The 22732-nt window shown below is 47.5% G+C and overlaps 1 protein-coding gene across 1 annotated transcript in view; it reads right to left on the reverse strand.

Annotated features, from left to right (window-relative positions):
• Positions 1-3043: 3043 nt before the first annotated feature.
• LOC147751060 (uncharacterized) overlaps positions 3044-22732 on the reverse strand; it is a 52071-nt gene continuing 32382 nt past the window's right edge. Inside the window, exon 3 of the mRNA XM_086932308.1 lies at positions 3044-3201. Coding sequence (XP_086788434.1) covers positions 3044-3201 — 158 coding nt within the window. The remainder of the gene's footprint in view (positions 3202-22732) is intronic.

Genomic DNA, 22732 nt, shown 5'->3' on the forward strand with positions numbered 1-22732 from the left:
TATTTAACTACATGTTTAATCAGTCATTAAAAACATGTCCTTTCTCCTCAGGCTAGATAAGAGCTCAGGTTCCATATCTCACGAAGAAGCCAAATGCAGATCCAGCTACTTAGTGCAATTTTAGACCAATTTCATTGCTTCCAGCACTAGTTAAAATGCTGGAAAATCTGATAAACAAACAGCTCTCTGAATTTATCAGAAACAATAACATATTGCATCCCACTCAATCAGGTTTCTGTCCTGGATACAGTACAGAGACAGCCCTAGTTCAGGTTTCAGAGTTGATTAAAATCAACCTGGATCAAGGGACCAAAGCTGTTGTGATGCTTTTAGATCTCTCAGTGGCTTTTGACACTGTTTCTCATGGCACCCTGCTTGAGTCAGCCGGGATAGAAGGGAAAGTCATGAATTGGCTTAACTCCTACTTCCCCAATAGAGTCCAGGCTGTCTTTCTGCCCCCTTTCATTTCAAGTTATAAAGAATTGGAATATAGGGTTCTTCAAGACACAGCCAGATTCATCAACCAAAATTGCGATCGCAATAGCTGCGAATCAGCTATTGCGATAGCAATTCCAAGAAAAGCAATTCATCATTGGTAAAAGTCCAAAATTGCGAAATCGCAACATAAAAATTGCGAAATCGCAAAATATTTTGCAGAACCTTCGAAGAACACCTTTAGCGAATCGGAAATTGTGAGAATCCACGGATTCTGTGAAATATTTTGTGAACTCGCTAAATAATCACAAACGCAATTCATGAAAAATCGCAAATTGTGAAAAACCAGAAAATCGCTATTAGCGACGCGCAATTAAAGGTGAACCCAAACCAGAAGGTAACCATGAAGGAATAAAAAAAAAAAAATTAAACTAGCCACAGGTGAAGGCCTGACCAAACACACTTGAGGATACTCAGCTGGAGCATGAGGACTCTCACAATGCCAGGACTCTACATGGTGGTCAGGCGGCGAAGGCTCCAGGCTGCAGCAAGGAACCGACGCAGGATACAGGAGCGAATATTCCACCTGCGGATCACCCTACTGGGCCAAACTGCGGAGCAAATCTACTCCAAGTACCGCCTGAATGGGGCAATGATCACTAAGCTGATCCGGGACCTAGACCCCCTGATGCAGCACCCAACAAGGAGGACCAATGCCGTGCCCACCCATGTACAGGTCTTGTGCAGCCTGCACCTCCTGGCCTCCGGAAGCTTCCAGGGGGTGGTTGCCGTTGCAGGAGGGATCTCCCAGAGCACCATGTCCCGCTGCCTAAGGAGTTTCCTGGAGGCAATGCTGACCCGGCTACACCATTACATCACATTCCCAACCACCCAACAGGACTTGAATCAAACCAAGCTTGATTTCTACAACATTGCACAATTCCCCCATGTAATTGGATGCATTGACTGTACCCACATCCACATCTGCCCACCTGCACAAACAGAATACATGTACCGGAACCGCAAGTCCTACCACTCCCTGAATATCCAGATGGTGTGCAACGCTAAGACAATCATCACGGATATAGTGGCACAATACCCGGGGAGCACACACATGACTCCTTCATATTCCGGCACAGCGGCATGCACACACGACTGGCCAGGGGAGACTTTGGCGAAGGACACCTTCTAGGTAAGTACACATGCCACAAAATAGTACATTGTCACCATGTAGCTGCGCATAACAGGCACTCACCCTCTGCTCCTTTCGTTCAGGTGACAGCGCCTACGGTCTCCGTGAGTACTTCCTCACCCCATACCTCAACCCTGCCACACCACAGCAACGGTGTTACAATGCTGCACACATCGGCACTAGAAATTGCATTGAGAGGACATTTGGGCTTTTGAAGAGCTGCTTCCGCATACTGCACAAGACTGGTGGGCCCTCAAATACGAGCCTGAGGTCTGCTGCCGCATCGTGGCCGTGTGTGCAATACTCCACAACATTGCTACCAAGCGCAGGTTACCTGTAGACATATCTGGCAGTGAGTCGGAAGGGGACAACCGCCCACCTGCAAATGCGCGTCATGCACGCGGGGAGAATCCAGCTGAAGGACACAGACGCCGCAACCAAATCACAAATAACTGTTTCTAGTGCACCCACTCCCCTCACCCAACACTTCACTGATGCATGCATGACAATTGAAATAATTACATGAGTCAGATGTACTGGTACTGAATAAATATTATTGTTGCATTCACAATATTATTGCATTATTTCCAACAGTTAGATTAGTGGTGTATTGAGTCATACATCCCCTTTTTTAGGAGGGCATGCTTGTCTCATCAGCATGGCCCTGCATGGTGAGAAAAATTGTCAGTGGCGCCTCCGGGCCGACGCTCCAAGTCGCCTCTCAACCTCTTCCTCAGCATTTGCCCGTGAGACTGTAGTGGGCCTGGTGCTGCGGCGGGGAACTGTCACCAGTGGCAACGAAAGGCTGCTGTGGCTTGAGTTTCCCTCACTAGCGTCATCCCCCCACCCTGCCTGGCCGTGGCCAGTTGCCTGCAGACCCTGCACTGCAGTGGTGACCTGCTCCAGTGCCCTAGCGACATCCTGGCAGCATTGGACCATTTGGATCTGCATGGCCAACGAGCATCGTGAAAGTTGTGAGGTGGCGTTGCCTATGATATGGTTTGAGCGTGTGTAGGCAGAGAGGCATGTCAGCAGCTGGCGGTGGCGGTGCCGGTTGACGTTCCGCTGTGTCAACATGGCCTGTGTGTTTTCCTCCACTGCAGTGGTCATCCTCTCCATCCTGTCAGACAGCTGGCCCACATTCCTCGCTGTCTTGTGCAGCTGCAGGTGAATGGCTGTAAGATGACGTGCCTGCTTCTGGTGAATGAATCCGCAGCATGCGGCGCTCTATAGACAGACAAGCTACATGCACATTCACCCCCCTCCTGCCGGCGCGTGGTATAGTATTGCGCGGCTCCCTAACCAATCCGATGGACTGTGTTGTCACAGTGGCTGTGCGCTGTGTTGTTTTCCATGCTGCAGCTGGTCTTGCCAATGCCACTGGCATGGGTGTCACAGGCGGCGTCTGTGGTGCGCCTATTGCTGCTGAGGTGGCAGGTGGTGGTAATGCTGATGGTGCAGGTGCTTGCCCTTATGGTCCAGGTTGAGGGGGTGGATGGACGTCTCCCTCAGATCCTCTGGATTCTCATCTATTTGCAGGCCCTTACTGTCACTGCTGGGTTGTTCAGCGCCACCTGTGATATAAAGTTGACGTTGATTAATGACATGTATCTTGCACATGGAAGGTTGCTACATGCATGTAGGCTAGCATTCCCTGACTGGCTGTTGGATTGACTCTCACAGGACATGTCTGGCTGAATGGGGCTGAATGGAAATTGTGGTCAGACTACATGTCCCACAATGCAATAGGGCTTTTCTGGTGTGCATGGGCTGCATGACTGGGGTTACTGATGGGTAGCTCTGGGGTCATGGCCATTGTTAGGGGACAGGGTCGCAGTCGCATGGCACTTACCTTGGGTTTCTTTGGTGGGTCGGGAGGAGTCCAGCCGGGTTACCCCCACGCATGCCTGGGGATTCAAGGTGTCCTCCACAAGGTCCTCCAATGGGGTGTTGAGTGGAACTGTGGGCTCTCCTCCTCCTGTTGCGACTCGCTCCCCCAGCCTCTCAGCAATCATCTCCTTGGCACGCCCTCTGAGGTCGCACCACCTCTTCTTTAAGGCATCAATGGAGCGCTGGGTCACTCCCAGGGAATTGACTTTGGCGCGGATGCGCAGCCAAATCCGTCTTTTGTCCGCCTCTGGCACCCTCCTTGAGTCCTTCCCAAAGAGCTGGTTGTGGTCCTTACTCACTCCCTCAATAAGGTATTCCAGTTCTTGTTCTGAAAACTTTATTTTACGTTTCCTTCCTGAGGAACTGCTCCCTGCTGCTTCCTGGGACATTTTCAGCAGTGGGGTGTCTCCTGATTGTGAGCTGGAGGTGGTCTGGAGTGGAGCTCTGGCCAGTGCTGCTTCCAAATCAGGCTCAGTATGCAGAATGAGGGAGGGAACTGCCTGCTTACTGGTTGTGATGTCATCACTGTGCTCGAAATGCAACTTCCCCTTTTTGCGATCTCGCTATTAGCGAGATCGCAATTTGTGATTTCGGTAATAGCGAGATCGCAATTTCAACATGGGAAATGACCGATTCTGCGATTTTTCTGCGATTTAGGCAAAATCGCAATCGGCAATTGCGGACGATTGCCTTTCGCTTTTTTTAATCGCAATCTTTCATGAATCCCATTCTGCGAAATCTAAATTGCGATTCGGTATTTCTCGCAATTTAGAAATCGCAGAATTGGGTTTTCATGAATCTGGGGGCTAGCTCTTAGCCTATTTGACAACATAATTGAGCACAGGGTCTTCAATTTAGTTTCTTATTTCGATGATGCCCAATTAAAGCTCTTTTTTTAGCAAATTGATGTGGCCTTGACTGACAGCTTCCAGGTTATCCTTTAAGAGGTGGAAAATTGGATGAAAAATTACTGTTTAAAGCTCAATTCAAGTAAGTCAGAGCTTCATTTTTGGGGGAAGCATGACAGTCTCGTCCTTTTGCGATGGTGGCAGACTGAGATTCATGAATCCCATGCCCCGTCTAAAGAGGTAAGAAATCTTGGAATCAAATTCAATCAAGAACTTTTCTTTATATCTCAGATCAGTGCCATGACAGGGGCATGCTTTAGTATTCTGAAATCTCTAGAAAAGATTTGGGATATTTTACCATTTCAGACTCAGAAGCCGAGCATGCTGTCTCTTGTCATTTACTGATTAGATTATGCAAACTCTGTTTATTTAGGTAATTACCTAATTAAAAAGTTACAATTGATTCAAAATGCAGCCACGAGAGCAATGCTTAATACTGCTAAAATACAAACAAGTCGGGCTGGCCTTTCCTCTTTGCTGATAAGTAGGATTCCTCAAATGTCCCCAACTGGACAGCACTGTGGTAAAGGAAGATGCACAGTCCACTGTGTAAGTAAGATCCTTTATTGTAAGTTCCTTCCAAGATGATAAGTACAGAAGTAAAACCCCACCAGGAGCCAGCTGTTAGCAGCTCAGCCTGAGTTGACCAACTGCCACAGTCAGGTAGAGAGAGACACTGTGAGCCAGAGAGTCACACAGGCATTCTATGATGTCACAGATATCATAGTACAGTCTATCCAGTGAAGAACAGTGGAGAGGAGATTTACTACAAGCACCATGACGATTCATTGTCGAACCAGCTGTTAGCACTGTACCAATGGGCAATCCAATTCATTTGAATTTGTCCCTTCTACGATTTGTGTGTATTAAAGACTTAACTATTCAAGCAGACCAATTGAGGTGAAGGGGTGTGCTTCCACAAAAGAGTGCTTGCCTTCCAGCCAGCAGTGATTATTTTTATATTTTTTTGGTTTATCCACCTGCATGCGCCAGTAGCAGCCTGGCTGCCAGGAGAAGACTCGCTAACAGGTACGGAGTATCAAGCTTACAATGGTGTAGAGCTTGTTCTTTTTGGGGGGCAGACACATGTCGTTGTAATACTGTTAAAGTGTTTTAGATGTGGACATAATTTATGTGTTAGCTTTTCTCAGGCAGCAGCACAGATGGGAGAAGAGCAGTGATGAGGAATGCATTGCTGTTTTCCAGTTCCAGCAGCCTCACCTTCTATCATTAACTTTAGTCTTCAGAGTGCAGTTATGTGTTTGAAAGCAGTATGGGATTCCTCAGGACACTCCTCTCTGCATTTTTTGCATGCTTTATTTCCCATTGATTCCTATGCTGCCTTTAAACCTCTAAACCTCAAACCTGCTACAATCCCGCACTTCCTTTTCACATTTCCACCCATTGTGCCAGCTGTTTTATCTTTCTGAAGAGTAAAGGGGGCGTTGCACCAGGTCCACCCTTGATTGTTTTGCAAAAGAGACAGTGACATCCCACCATAACATCTTTGACCACCTGCATGCAATGCTTGGCAATGGCTACCAAGTTCCAAGGAGTTTGTGCATCTGTGCTGCAGAGGAGCTTTTTTCTGTAAGTGCAGTAGCAGAGTCAAAGTGCACACTTCTGCCCTATATTAGGAGTCCTCTGTGTGCAGCAGCTAGAAGTGTGCTCCTCTATGTGAGACGTTCAGTTATGGATTTTTAAGCCAATAAATACTGTGTGCTACGTGTGCATGTTGCAGTGTGCACTATTGTGTACAGCTGTTTGATTGTTCTGTGTGCATTTGTGTTTTGGGTGGTGTCTTTATTTGGTATTAGAGTCATCATCTACATACATTTTCCACCATGCAGGGCTGGGGGCGACTACTCCATAATGGTGGAGGAACGTCACCCCACTGAGTCAAGCAGCAGAAAATAAAATGATAATATAACAATATTTTCAATTTTTTTTCTACTGACTAACTGAGCCCGGGAGTCTTGGGTGGGGCGGAGCCGGGCATGGCAGGGAAGAGGGGGTAGTGTGCTCTGTTAAGTGTGCATGTCAGTTTGGCCAGCAGTCTTAGGCTGGCCAAACAGGCATGTACACTTAGGTTTCTTCAACCCCGCTGTGTTGCACAGCAGAGTTGGAGAAATGCCACAGGCACTTAGGCTCTGTCTGATCAGCAAACAAGGCCACTCAGACTAATCCTGGCATGTGAGAAGCTGGCCTGCTATATGATGTACACTTCTGTAAGTAAACACCTTGCACCAGTCCAGACAACCCTTATGGTGATTTAAGTGGCCTTAGACAACCTTGGAAATCTCTCTAAGTGGTAGCTGTGGCGAGCAGCCTTCAGGTTTAGTCCAGAAGGAGTGTAAAGCAGTTTGTTTGACCAGAATGCAATCTTATAGTATAGATTAAGTGAAAAGAACCACACCAAGTATATATAAAAATATGTATTTATTATATAATACTCTCTAGTACGTTCAAATATCCCCAACACGGAGATAAACATAATGCACACAAAACTTTAGCAAAGAAACACAGTAAATAGCACATAATACACAGTGGACCCCAGTGGGACCAAACTATATACTAAAAAAGTAGTATAAGACCCACCACTCAGATCAAGACAGTGTTGAGAGGACATAGAAGTGCTGGGGACCCTTGGAATCACCCAAGATGAATAAGTAGGAACCCCGCGGAGAGCGTCTGCAGTGTGGGAAAACGACTACGTGCTCCGTACAAGTGTACGTGTAAGTTGTGGTTGGATTTTTAAAGATTAAAGACCCTTCCAAGTGGACCCTGAACAAACCCAATGAAAGACAGAAGATTGGAGATTCACCCCACCTGTGGATACCCTACTACTCATGTTACCTACACCAGGGAAGCCAGGTGCATACCTGTCAAGTGTTGTCTTAAACCGCCATCGTTTCCAATGGAGGACTTAAGGAAAGTGTCGCTGCTGGAACAGGAGAAAATGTCCGGTGAATCAGAAAGTGGATTCTAGATCAGAAGTACCTGCCAGCAGAGGGGACAGAGTCTATGTCACTCAGGGGTGCCCAGAAGACTTGGAAGACGAATGCCCTCCGATGTCAGGTGTTGCAGGATGGATGAGGAGGACCTTGACTCTGCAGCTGTGACGACCAGGCGATGTTGAGGAAGTCCAGGAGCTGTACACAAGCTGTCCCATGTTGGATGTCGATTGCAGAGGGGACGTGTAGGCGGGAGCACCAACAAGCCTTGGAAAATACAACCCTTGCAGAATTCAAAGAAGGTGCAATGTCGGGACCAAAAAGGTCCAGGGGCCTCACCAAAATAAGGGGACTCAGGGCAGGCCAGAGCAATCAGGGGAGCCCAAGAGAAACAAAGGTGACCCTCAAATGGACCCACAGGCCGGAGGCACTGGAATCATGAGAGGTCCTTAAGCAGCTCACCAAAAGATGGAGACCACGATGCACATGATGCAATGTGGCTAAAGATTCTGGTCACAGTTGATGCTCGAGGTTGCGATACTTGGGTCCCAAAGATCTTCTTGGAAAGAAATCAACAAGCCTTGACAACTGCAAGTTGATGCAGTGCACAGGGGTATGGTTATTGCAACACCCACGAGGGATACTGGCCTCAAACTTTGTGAGAGGGCAGAGCAGGCATCGTGAGCGATGGAAAATCACCACCTGTGTTGCAGAGTCATTCGGAGTCTGGAGGAGCTCAGGATCAGCAGACCGGTTGACTTAATTGCGGTGCCAAGGGATGCAGGGGAGTGACTCCTTCACTCCAAGGGAGATTACTTCAAGTGTATTTGATGATTTACAAGCCTTGGAAGGGCCCTGTATGATGCACAGGCCTGGATGATGCAGCAGACTGGAAGGGAGATGAAGTCAGGCCCAAAGTCCAACGAAGTCCAGAGTGCCCAGACGGCAGAAAAAGAAGTGGTCTCTGATCTGAATCTTATCCTACGATGAATCTAGGGACCTACACCCATGTAAGCCCTTAAGTACCCTGGGGAAAGGGTTGGGAAGATTCAGGGGACCCTTCCAGGGGAGGGTCTGGACAGAGGGGATTTTACTCCCATGTCCTTTGTCCAGTTAAGCACCAGAGCAGGAGCCAACAGCTCCCAGGACTGGTTTGAAATGTATTATGCATGGGGTCACAAACTGTACCCCTCATGGTGACTGAGTGGCCCTGGCAAGTACACCCACCCTGCCCCAATACACTAAATCCTGCCTGGGAGGTGGTCACACCTCCCTGTGATAGGATGCCTATTGTTCCGCCTTCCTCTGCTCAAGCCTGGCTCAGCAGCAGGAGGGCAGAATGGGGTCCCTATTGGGCAGCAACCATTTTGTGCTGCGGTCTGGAAGACTGGTACCGGGGACATGGAGAGCCTAATAGAGGGTCCTTCCAGTTCTTGGAATCATACCCCCCACACCATTTGTGGTGTGGGGGGTATGATTCCAACATGTTTGATACCAAATACGATAGGATTTGTGGCAGACAGTTTTGAGATGGTCATCACATAATTATGCGATGTCCCTCTATATGGTAAATGGCTGCTTCACTGACAACCTGCGAGAATGGGCTCTGTAGGCTGCAGGGGTGTCCTGCTCATTGCAGGGGCACCCTCTCATGTAGAACCAAGCACCCTGCCTTCAAAATTGCAAAGGCCTGCTAGAGAGGTGAAAAATAGATTTTAAGTGCAGTGACCCTAGATATACTAAACCTACATCTTTAGTAAGTGGTGCTAGCACCAGCCTACACAGGCTGCAATGACAATGCCAGGCCTGTAGTACCATTGTGAAAGGTCTCTCATGGGTGGCTAATGCAGGCTTCAGCCCAAGGGAGACCCCATATCCAATCCGGGATATACCTAATTACGGATCATGGCAATTTAGGGAGACTGTAGATAGACTGGGGTCCTGATTAGCAGGATCCTAGTCAGCTAGTCAATAACAGCGTAGCATCAGGCAAAAAGTGGGGGTAACCATAGAAGCAGATCCTACTTTCCTACATGGCTCTGCTCTCATGCTATGAGAGCAGCATCTGGATTGAGTGGGGAGCCTGTGCTGGTGTCACAGGGACTGCTGGGACACCATAAAGAGTGAAGAGGAGCAAGACAGGTATGTTTTTTTAAATTATATCTCCCTTATCCCCCCTACCTGAAGTTTTGTGGCAGCCGCCACTGTGCAGTGTATGGGTAATTAAAAAGTCTTTGTCGCCACCAAAATGTTGTTGCCTTCACTGCCGTATCAGCTCCAAAGACATGACCACGCAAACATAGTGCAAATCCGGCTAGTCCAAGAAACCGGTGTATGAAGCTACATTTCTACAGAGAGAATGTCTTAGAATCCATGAGCCAGCTTTAAGCATCAGTGAACGACACATGTCCAACCAAATTGAGACATGGAGCTGAAGGGGTGAGCTAGGCAGACGCCTGCCCTTGTGGGTTCCTTCTTTAGCCTCATAAAACCCTGAATCCAATGTATCTTTTAAAAAATCCACATAGACACGATGGGGCCTGTCACTCGGAGTCATTAAAAGCAGTAACAACATTTAGTAACAGACAGTGTTCTACTGAGTAGAAAAGCCTTGTGTCTTATGCTTCCTGGGGTGTTTTGAACATGTTTTGCATTATGTACCCGCATGTTCTGTTATATGGCACCGGTTGCGCAGTATTGCTTCCAAATGTCATCTTAAACAGTATAGATTGCAAATGTGTTGCGTGTCGGGGTAAATACCAAAGATGCACTCCGTTGTTTATCAGGATTCCTGTGAAATGCCTCAGACACAGCATTATGTAGTCAGAGACCTAAATAAACAGCATATTCTACACTGTTTTTCCCAATGTTGGGTGAATTAGCACATAGTCCTCTCTAATGTTTGATGCGTTCCTTTAACAGATTCGGCCTAGTTATCCGTGTACGCGCACAGATTCCACACTGTTTACCCCCCTATTAATGTGCTGTAATCTGCCCGGCTTCTGTCATTGCAAACTGTAAATAATGTTTTTTTTTTCTACCCAGTATAATAACACCCGAGATGTCCTGTTAAAAAACGCAGATCATTTAGCGTGACTGGCTGCATAATATCATACCAACAGTATGATTACTAAAGTAGTAATGCAAAAACACTTTTTGGAAATGAATGCAGCAGCCACGCCAGGAAAAACACCATTACCAAGTATCCATGACCGTACTTAGATTTTCGCTGCCTAATGTTTCCAGCCGACCTCGAACATGGAACCTCTTACTATTTCGGGCCGCCCGTTTTCCACTGCAGGAAAAACCGGTTCAATTTTGTTGGCAAATAAACACTGCAAGTGTAAGCATATGAAAAATATAGTTTATACGCAAATGCCTGGCGCGGTGCAGTCATGGTTAGGCTATTGGGTTAATGTATGTGTTGTTGCTGAAATCTTTATGTGAGCTTTAGGTCACAAGGTGACAAATCATATTTATTTTGTAGAGAGGGGAGCTGAGTGATTAGGTTGTTCATTATGACTTCAGAAATCGCACGTCCTAATCTTTACTTTCTACATGGTGCGATCCTTGACAAATGACCAGCAATTCTGTCTTCCACAGTCCTGTTATAAATGTTGTAAAAAGCACAAATGCTCCAGAACAGGTGTTCTTGTAACCCCTATTGTAAAGAGTGGTTCTACTTTAAAAAAAAAGAATAGGTACGGCCCAGTTAAGCTAAAAGAGCCGCGGCTTTCTGCATTTGCGATTCGTTGCTACTATGTAGTGGTGTGTAAAATGCTTGCGTACAAAGTGATGGCCATATAGTTCCAAAGTTTGTCAGCCATGCACCATGCATGAAGCATTTTCAGTCCGGTTTTCTTCTTTGTGGGGCCGGTGTTCATCTGCTCGAGTCTCATCCACCAACTGACTACTGGTGTAATCCTCTGCATGGGTTGGTGCTTACAAGCAGCCCCTGTGGCTGTAAAACCAATCCCTTAAAACTGACAGATACCCCTAATTCTGGTGATTGTGCAGGAGGACCTTTGTTATGTGATCCCTGCATATATTTTAGGATAAAATAATTGGTATTTCAGTTTCTTCGGAAAAAGTAACCTGACAGTGATATATTATAGTATTGATTAATCACCAGACACGCAACAGCCTCCTTTTTAGGGCTCGGGCCTACGTCACACTGCGTAGCAGTGTAGACTGAGCCCAAGAGTCCTGTAGTTAGCGTCTTCGAAAAGCTACCTAAAAAATTCCTGGCTGCTCGTGATTTTTCATCCTTCTTTTTGCCAGCTGCATGGCAATTGGGCCTCGCATGCGTGTTTTTTTAGAAGAGAGCACGCAATAGGCCATAGGCGGTAGAGTAGCTCCGCCTATTGCATATTGTGTGCGGTCACGCGCACCAGAAGGCCATATTTCTTCAATTACCAGCTGTCAGGGGCTGCGGTAATTGAAGACAGATGCTGGGCGCGCGTGCACCACTCTCGAGTTTCTTTACCGAAGTAGTGCTCCAACATGAAAACAAGTAAAACCCGGTGAAAGGTTCACGAGGTGACAAAATGAGAGGACTCCTCAAGGCGTGCTCTTGATGTCTCCACTGCTGCTGTATCCTCTCACCTCGTTTTTAGTCCCACCTGTCTCGTGGTCTGTGTCTCTCTTCCATTGGCCTCTAGCCTTCTGTTCCTTTGAGGTCACTCCGGCTCCCTTCGGCTTCTACCTCACTGTCTCTCTCGGTGCGTGTCTGTGCATCTCTCCACCCCTCGTTTCCCCTTCACCTCCTCTTCTCCCTCGCTGGCTCCCATACTTTTCTCCGACTCTCCCTCTGTATTTGTAGCTCTCTTGTCTTCGGGCGCTCTTCACGTGAGCTTAGTTTGCTCCGTGTGTCTGGCCATGAATGACCTCACGATCTGTGGCTCTCTCTGGGTACCGCGCATCGTGCTCCACAACTTTCCCCTTCCTCAATCTCCCCCCTTGTTCTCTCCACGTTTCCCCGGCCCACTCTGAGCCCAGTATCTTTCGCGTCTTCTTCTCAGTCTTTGAACTCATTCACCCCGTAATACCCCCTCTCTCTCTACATAGCCCTCCCCTTCTCTCTCCCTGCTCCCTCGGTATTTCTCCACGGTGTCACCTTTTCTCCTCTTTCTTCCTCTCTCGGTTCCCCTTCTCTTCTCTCACTTATCCTCGCTGCGCAGTCTTTTTCTGTCTCCCACACTTCTCCGTGCCCTTCCCTCACGCCTGGCTCCTCTCACTTTCCATTACTCCCCCTATCTGTAGATTATTTTCTCTCTCTCTCTCTCTGCCCCCTCTTCTCTTTCATCACTCTCTTTTTTTAAGACATGCCACTATTTCTTCTCGGTATCTAACGATCACTGCGCCCTCTCTCTACATCTCTCTGCCCCCTTTCTCTCTCACACACACCATCTCTACCCCATGTCCTGTGTTCTTTCCCCTCCACCTCCCCTAACGCCCCTCTGTCCCTATTTCCCTGTCTTTAGCTCACTGTCTCTCACTGTCTCTCCCACTTGCTTCTCTGTTGACCTCTTCTTCTATCTCACTCTCTTACTAACTCTCCCTTATTCTTCTGTCGGTGTCTTTCCTCTCTGTCCATCTTCTCTTTCGCGCACCCCCTGTCGAGCCGTTACTTAAGTGACAGTCTTCTGCCCTCCCTGTCGCTCCTGTCTCAACCCCACGCACGTGACTCACTCTTTCTACAATGGCAGTCTCTTCTCCCTCTGTCACTTGTAGTCAGCCTCTATATCCAGTCAATTCCTCCATCTGTCTCTTTCGCTTTCTCCGCTCCTATCTCTGTTGTTGTTCCTCACACCGTCTCTTCCCCTTCCTTCTATGAGCCTCTCTCCCTACCCTTCACTCTGTCTGCATCTTTTTCGCGCCCTCTCCCTTCTATGAATTCTTCTCTCCTGTGTCTTCCTTGCTCTCTCTCGTGCCACCGTCAGTCTCGTGTCCATCTGCCCCTGTCGCTATCCCTTTCGCTTTCCTCCTGTCAGCCTCCTGCCCTGGGCCGCCGCCCCCCTCGCTCCGACTACCTCTTCTTATTATGAAAAGAACACAAACTGCGGAGGGGCTTAAACGGAGCCGCGTCTGGCGAGCACAGCTTGGCGGGCACCGGCCCCGGGCGCTGATGTCCGCGCCCCGTCACAGCGCCACGAAGGCCCTCGGTTCAGCGCTTTCAATCTAGCGCTCAAAAACGGTTTTCGGTGTTGATTGGTCTATTTATAGATTAAGTAATCGTCGTAAATTTCGATCTATCCACCACCCCCTCCATTTAACCACCGGTACCCAGCGACGTCTTTCAATGGAGCTATCGTTCAAATCTTTTACCAAAACATGTCAGTCTTGCAAAGGGTCAACCTACTGAGTGTTGTATGTCAGTCAATCTATCCGGTTAGCAAAATCAAAAATATGTTGTTTGTGTTCATCCACACAAAGTTTCACCAAACTCATCCAGCCACCAACCCCAACAATCAATCCATCCATCCACCAGCCCCAACAATCAATCCATTCATCTATCCATCCACCAGCTCCAACAATCAATCCATCCATCCATCCACCAGCTCCAACAATCAATCCATCCATCCACCAGCCCCAAAAATCAATCCATCCATCCACCCACCCATCTACCAGCCCCAACAATCAATCCATCCATCCATCCACCAGCTCCAACAATCAATTCATCCATCCATCCATCCACTAGCCCCAACAATCAATCCATCCATCCACCAGCCCCAACAATCAATCCATCCATCCGTCCATCCATCCACCAGCTCCAACAATCAATCCATCCATCCACCCACCCATCCACCAGCCCCAACAATCAATCCATCCATCCATCCACCCATCCACCAGCCCCAACAATCAATCCATCCACCAGCTCCAACAATCAATCCATCCATCCATCCACCCATCCACCAGCACCAACAATCAATCCATCCATCCATCAATCCACTAGCAAAACGTCTGGCGTTGGCAGGCCAGCGTTTTTTTCTCATATTTTTGGGGGAATAAATATATGCAATAGACATAGCAATAGACATTAAAAGTGCAAAGGTAATAAGTAAAGCCGTTGTTGCCTAAAGGTTATGCATGTACGTTTTCACAAGTGCAGAGTGAGAGTGAGTGCTGCAGAGTGTGAGTGAGTGCTGCAGAGTGTGAGTGAGTGCAGAGGGTGTGCAGAGTGAGAGTGAGTGCTGCAGAGTGTGAGTGTGTGCAGAGTGAGTGCAGAGTGAGCGGAGAGTGAATGCAGAGTGAGAGTGAGTGTAGAGTGCAGAGTGAGTGCAGAATGAGTGCAAAGTGAGAGTGAGTGCAGAGTGAGAATGAGTGAGAATGAGTGCAGAGTGAGAGTGAGTGCAGCGTGAGTGCAGAGTGAGTGCAGGTGCAGAGTGAGTGTGAGTGCAGAGTGAGTGCAGAATGAGTGTGAGTGCAGAGTTAGTGTAGAGTGAGTGCAGCTTCCGAGTGAGTGCAGAGTGAGTGCAGCTACCGAGTGAGTGCAGAGTGAGTGCGAGTGCAGAGTGAATGCAGAGTGAGTGTGACTGCAGAGTGAGTGTGAGTGGAGAGTGACTGCAGAGTGAGTGTGACTGCAGAGTGATTGCAGAGTGAGTGTGACTGCAGAGTGACTGCAGAGTGATAGTGACTGCGGAGTGACATGACTGCAGTGAGTGAGTGTTCAGGGTGAACAGTGTGTGAGTGTGCAGGGTGAACAGTGTGTGAGTGTGCAGGGTGAACAGTGTGTGAGTGTGCAGGGTGAACAGTGTGAGTGTGCAAGGTGAGCAGTGTGTGAGTGTGTAGGGCCAGTGTGTGAGTGTGCAGGATACGAACACCACCACACATACATACATAAGACCACACACATAAGACCACACACACACCACACACACACACCACACACACACACCAGCCTCTCACCACCACACACTCACCACCACTCACCACCACACACTCACCACCACACACTCACCACCACTCACTCACCACCACACACACTCACCACCACACACTCACCACCACACACTCACCACCACACACTCAGTGTAAACTTACACACACTCACCACCACACACTCAGCACCACACACTCGCCACCACCCACACAACCACCACACACACAACCAACACATCCACACACCACCAGCCGTCAGTGCACGCTTTCACCAGGCACAAACACCACCAGGCATCAGTGCACGCTTTCACCGCACCAAGCACACACAACAACAGCCGTCAGTACATGCTTTTACCAGGCGCACTCACCACCAGCCGTCAGTGCACGCTTTTACCAGGCAGACTCACCACCAGCCGTCAGTGCACGCTTCCACCAGGCACACACACCACCAGTCGGCAGTGCACGCTTCCACCAAGCACACACACCACCAGCCATTAGTGAACAATTTCTACAGGCACACACACCAACAGCCATCAGTGCACACATCAATTGTTAACGCATACACAATAAACTATTGTACCAATCGCAGTATGGTGCACTTTACTTTTAAACATATTCATCTAAAGCGCAGCATGCCACCATTGATACTATTCCAATACAACCCACATATTTCTACTACACACCACATACATACACTCCATAAGACATGGATAAAACACATTGCCATTTACAATGCCATTACCTCTAACTCAAATAAATCCGAGACCTATTGCATTTCTAATGCTTGTTTGGTTTATGTTGGACTTCATCTTAATTTTGTGAAACACACACTAAAAGAATAAATCCGAGACCAGATTAGAAAAATAGCACTTCTTTTTTGACATAGTTTGTAAAACCAAGAACTTTGTTCAAAAGTAAGTAATGTTTTTGTTAGAAATGTTCACAGGTAAGTAAAAAGTTCAAACCTGTGTGCTTTTACTCACCATGAAATCCTATGAGAAAAACAGTCAGAGATGCATAATGGTAGGTACAGTCGGTTTCAGGATTTCACCTTCAGGGATCAGAGTGGTAGTGGCCAAGGTCCAAACTATTAATAGCAGTTCTTCTGGAACTGCCCTGGTTTTATCGGAAGCAAGGTGCTCGTGAGGTGGTAGCCAGGCGTGCTAAGGTGAAGGGGTCACCTGGAATCACAGGGGGACTTGGGGAAAAGTCAGAGAACTCCCAAATGGGGGTTTAGGTTGCAGGGGGTCCTTGAGCAAGGGGGCACAGCTGGTTCTTAGGCACCCAGGCTGGGCAGCTCGGTGCAGAGTGGTAAGGGCGGCTGGGCTGGTGCGCAAAGCTGCTCATTGCGGTTTGAGGCAAACAGCTGGCAGGGGCAAAATCAGGACAGCTGGGCCGCTCATGTGATGCTGATGTCCCTCAACAGCTGCTTGGTCGTGGTACAGTGGAAATCTGGACTGGACTCTCACAAACTCATAATGATGGGTAACTAGTACATGTACTTGGTATGGCTTCCCTGTGCACTTGTGGGATCTAAGGATGAACTTAGATTTCACAGGGACACATCCACTCTTGGAGATATGCCCACACATGGGTATAGTGCACCCTGCCTCAGGGCTATAAGGCCTACTGTAGGGGTGATTTATCTATGCCACATGAGGTGCTTTGCAGGCATAGCACTCAGGGGTGTGTGCCATGTCGACTCTTCATTTTTCTCTGCACCAAGACATGCAGGCTGCCATGGCAGATTGGATGCACTTGATGAAGGGCCTCTTAGGGCGGCATCATTTGTACTGCAGCCCTTAAGGACCCTCTTTAGATCCAAGGCTCTAGATACCAGAGGTACCACTTACTAGGGACTTACAGGGATACAAAAGGGGTTCCAATTGTGGAGCAATGGTACAGTAAAGGGAAAGAACACTGGTACTGGGGACGATTTAACAGGAACCCAGTGCACTTTCAGTCATAGTGCATCAGATACCAGGCAGAAAGTGGGGGGTACTGAAACAAAAACTCAGCGTCCTACAATGGTGCAGTGTGAGTGGTGTGTGAGTTGAAGGATGAGCAGTGTGTGGGCAGGATGTGGTGGGTTCGTGCAGTGTGTTTGTTGAATGAATGCTGGGTGAACGGTGTATTATTGGTGTGTTAATGCAAGGTGAGATGTGTTTTAGCAGTGTTTGAGTGCAGATTGAGTGTCCATGATGAGAGGCACCTCAATGCAGGGTGAACAGTGTGTGAATGTGAACAATGAGCAGTGAGAATGTGCAGGTTGAGTGGTGTGGGAGATTGCAGGCTGAGAGGCCTGTGACTTCAGTTTGAGTGGTCAAGGTTAGTGATTTTAGTGGTGTATAAATGGAGGGTGATAGGTATGTGAGGAGCGTGGATACATGGTGGCAGGTGTTTGCATGCAGGGTAACAGGTATGTCAGTGATGAGTGTGAGGTGTGTGAGCAGAGCCTGGATGAATGCTGTGTGTGTACAAGGCGAGCAGTGTCTGAGTACAGGGTAAATGCAGGTTGCCTGCGCTGAGTGACCAGTGCATGAGTCTGCATGGTTAGCGCAGAGTGAGTGATGTTTGAGTTAGTAGGGTGGGTGGGGTGTGAGTGCTTGGTGAGCAGTCAGCATGAATGGTGTATTAGTGATGTGAGTGCAAGCTGAGATGTATGTGAGCAGTGTAACAGCAGGGTGAATGTTGTACGTGTAGGGTGGAAGGCATGTACGTGCAGGGTTAGTGCTGTGCAGTTGGAGGGTGTAGGTGTGTGATTGGGCAGGGTGATCAGTGTGTAAGAATGTGAGCAATGTGTGTGTATGTTGCATATACAGATTTCTTGGACTAGCTGCATTCGTACTACGTTTGTGCGATCATGTCTTTTTTGCGTGTGTCTGGTGAGTGGCGCTTATCAAACTCCTTCGGAGCGGATTTTGTTTTCCACAGAGTTGTTTAGGCTCATTTACTCTACTGGCTGGATACTGATGGATCAGGACCTTTAATTGTAACAATTCAGATGTCAATGAGGATGCTTCTTTGTTTTTTGTCTAGATTAAGACCCATCTAAATTGTTATTTCTGAGGTCATGACATCAACATGGTTATAAGTTGACTGTACAAGTGATTAGAAAGTTGTAAACCTGAACTTGAGAAAAGTTCCATGGTTTATTTACCAAATGTAATTCAGAAAACCATGTATTCCTGTCTCACTGTAGTGCATCTTCTTCACATATGTCACTAAACACACAGCACTGTACCCTGTTTTGAAACACCTATGTGTTTCTTTAAATATTGAGTTTTTTGCTGTATCATTAATATCAATCAATTAAATACTGTCTGGGATTAGTTTACTAGATTTATTAATTCTCTAATACAACTCCGAGGAAACCATTGCTGTGTTTTTTTATGAATTGACATACCCAGTTTCCCATGAATACTGGGTTGCTCCATATATTGTTTCACTCAACAACAGCTGCGAGGCAGAAACAATCAAGCATTGACAGCGTCACTATCTCAGAACAACAGCCTTGGAAGAATAAAGCTAGGGTTTTAAAAATAGCATTAAAATACCAATTTTGAGAGGATCAAATAGATTACCTTCCAATAAGGAGGTGTTTATGTTATCAACAAATGAGAAGCTCCTAAAGGTGTTTTAAGGCTATGAAAGGGGTAGTCTGATTTATATTGCGACAAAATATGCAGGGGTTTTGCTAGGTTCACGATCAAACCAAGTCATAACAAATAATCAGACTAGATGCACTATTTTTCTATAAACTGTGTGGTATTTTCAAATTAAAAAAAGCTAGATTGCGTGTTGCAAGATTTTTGAGAATGAAAATCAGGGCCCTACCATTACCAACTGATAATTCATGAATTATCCTAAAAATAACCTTGTGGGTGTTAGGAGTGAAAACCATTCTTAGCTAGTTTGGTTGCAGTTTTATAAAGAGAGTGCATTGTTTTGTAGATTTCATTCTTTCTGAGCAGTAAGAATGACAACACATCGAGCTCTGAGCTGCTAAGCGCCTGCTGGAGTGTTTGGTGAGATTTTGGACCTTTAACCCACTTTTATTCAACAACTCGCGGAACCCGCTTTGCGGGTCCCGCTTCGTGGCACGGACAAGGCGCCACCTTTAGAAACCCACTGGGGTGCAGCAGGGCCGAGCAGGGCTGCGAGCAGGAGCAAGGACTCGATGTTCCAGGAGTCCTTGCTGGCCAATTAAAGACACCTGGCCCGCTCTCCCTGCCAGCCCCGCCCCCTGAGCACCGGACGACGGAAAAAGCGCACCTCTGCCGATGTGTGGTGGGATCCTTTGAGCTCTGAGCTGCTAAGCGCCTGCTGGAGTGTTTGCTGAGATTTTGGACCTTTAACCCGCTTTTATTCAACAACTCGCGGAACCCGCTTTGCGGGTCCCGCTTCGTGGCAAGGACAGGGCGCCACCTTTAGAAACCCACTGGGGTGCAGCAGGGCCGAGCAGGGCTGCGAGCAGGAGCAAGGACTCGATGTTCCAGGAGTCCTTGCTGGCCAATTAAAGACACCTGGCCCGCTCTCCCTGCCAGCCCCGCCGCCTGAGCACCGGACGACGGAAAAAGCACACCTCTAATTGACCTAACCGCTATTTAACTAAGATTCTTTACCGCTGCGCGGGAGCGCCCGGGGCTAAGCCCCGGCAAAGGGCGGGCCCTCTGTGGCCCTCAGAGGCCCGAGGAGACTGGACTGGGCCCAAACCCCTGGCCGTTTATCGCCCCATTGAGCATATTCTGAGTAAGTGTACTCTGCTTCTTCATCTACAGGTGTTTGTCTCCTATAAATGTCATTACTAGCGCTAAGCACAGACTGTGTTATGTCGGACAGGTTCTGGGGCCCGCTGAATGGAACTCTGGACAATTATTTCACAAAGACAGTCGCTGATGTTCCCAAGGAATTCACTCTAGCAGGGCGGCGAGCGGAACGCCGTCGTTCTGTAGAAAGTATGAAGAATAGGTCATTGATTGAGTCACCCTTACCAGTTGCCGCCACTATCGAAGGGAGCCAAAATGGCAATGATAGTGTACTTCTTTTGGATAGCTTGCCTCTTGTATTCAGAGATTGCACGCCGACACCCAGTACCTGCCCTAAGATAACTGAGAATGGTCTCTCGTCTACTAATCGCACCAGCATTTCCACTGTAACTGAGGCACTGATCTCTCCGACACCTATGCCATGTAAAATTATACGAAACAGGGCTAAAAAAACTACGCCGCTTAGAAACTACGGCCCACCTCCTAACAAAACAAGCACTGGTGTTGCCAATAGGTCTCGCAGTAGGAAAGTTGGAGCTATTACAATTGCAAATAACAATGCCTTTTATTTTTGTTTTCATTTTAAAAACATAAAGGGCTTTGTCATGTACAAAACCAATAGCTCCAACTTTCCTACTGCGAGACCTATTGGCAACGCCACTGCTTGTTTATTTTCCAACCAACTGCTACGATATTATTAAATAGTTTTCCAAGTGAGACTTTTGTTATGGATTCAGTTTCTCTGGAAAAACGAAATGCCCTGTTTAAGCACTCATGACGGGAAAATCTACTCTAGGTGTGTTGTAGTCTTGGAAGGGAATCCTTTTGACTTGTTTGTCGGGAAGTAAAAAACGAAAAAGGAAAGGTAACCCTTGTTTTAATTTCGATTTGTAGCACTGCTTTACTATCTTCCTTGCATGCGTTTTTTTTGTATCGAATGCTGACGTGTTTTTTTATATTTATGATTGTTAGTTTATTAAATTAAGTTAAATGGACTAGCCTTATATTATAAAGTTAAGTTTTTGGCTTTCATGTTAACTACTTTTCTTTTGGGTCGTACTTTCTTGGCGGTTAAGCGTGTTATTGTTATTTCAGCTGCCTAACTTAAACGGGCTTTTGTAACCGGACACCCTCGTCTCTATTCGGACATGCCAATTCATCACTACTGATGTGTCACGAGATGAGGAAGGGCATGCCCAGCACTGGGAAGTACGGTGGGTGATCATGTGTCTGTCCGCTCCTCCCAACCAGTAGAGTAGAGGAGATTTGTTGTCCGTTCTGGTTAACATTACTTCCGAGTGTGAGAGGCTACATTTTGTATTTAATTGGTGAAATCCCACTTTCAAGAACATAAAATGCAAATCCACTAGTTCTTGATGTTTACATTTACTTTTGTACATAAACCGAAACACGTTTCATGTTGGCGTTTGTTGAATAAATGGCATTCCAGATCAGTGTTTGGTGTTGCAATATGGAAAATCGCAATATTTTTTGGGGGTAAATGGAACGTTTTTTGTAGTACTTTGCCTTTTCATGCGCCCAAGTTGCACAGGAATATTTGTAAAACGCTCTTAATACCTTGTGGTCCCCTATGTTGCATTTTTTTGTATGTAAAGCATGGGTGCGGTGCTTTTCCCAGTAAGCATTGCCTTTCTAAAATGTTACCTGCCAAATGCAATGCACGAGGCATCTTGTGACGGAAGCCGGATGGGGGCAGGAGAGCCTGGGGCGGGATTCCGAGTGAGGGGAGGCAGGCGGATTAGGAGGGAAGCTGTATGGGGGCGGAAGAGCCTGGTGGGGGGGCGTGAATAAACAAGCGTTGCCGGGAAACTGAAAGTACGGCCGGCCTGCGGCCGGCCATGATTCAATTAGGGGAGGAGAAGCCGCAGAGCGCACGCTGGGCGAAGCCCTTTGATGTGCTCTGCGGCCGTGAATGCGCGTGCTTGTTTGGTCACGTGATTCACGTGAACTCAATGAAAACCGCAGAGCAAGAAGCCCTTGGTTTCACGAGGATTTTCGAGACATGAATTCTCGCTCCGCTCAATGCGCTTGCGCGCATTGATAGTTCGCAAGACCTAAAAAGGCGGAAAAGGGGGGAACAACAACAACAAAAGCTGAGTCATTCTGACTTTGGCAAAAAGGCAAAGACCTCCACTGGGAGTGATAAGGCCCTAATAGTTGCCCCCGAAGCAATACATCCAACGCCATCATCCGCACCCCCCATGCATATAGATAGGGAGGTTAGTATTGACATCCCCCCAGTTGTTACTGTGCCGCAAGTAGCCCATAATCATGTTACATTGGATAGCATTGAATGTATAATTAGGAGCTATTCCCTAGCAAGTATAGAGAGGTTGAATAAGGTGGAAGAAAGACTAGGGAAAATAGAGCGGGAACTGGGAAGAAAGGAAGCCCCTACAAAGATAGCTGCAAATGACGCTACGCAAATTATTACACTGCCTACCCAACCTATTACATCTGCCCCAATCCCTGTATTGAACATGACTCAAGCTACCCCAAAACCCCCCCATAATAAAAACAATAAGCAACATAATCCACCCCCTAAATTACCGACAAACAAACCCGACCCGACTCCGGCTACTTCAGTTAGTAGACCATCTGAGGGCCTGGGTAATGCATCGCTGGGGATACCAACTAGGGAGGGGGAAAGTATCAGGCATACTCGAGGGAGACCAAATAGGG

Source organism: Lissotriton vulgaris, chromosome 1_1 (assembly GCF_964263255.1).
Source record: "Lissotriton vulgaris chromosome 1_1, aLisVul1.2, whole genome shotgun sequence".
Taxonomy (NCBI): Eukaryota; Metazoa; Chordata; class Amphibia; order Caudata; family Salamandridae; genus Lissotriton; species Lissotriton vulgaris.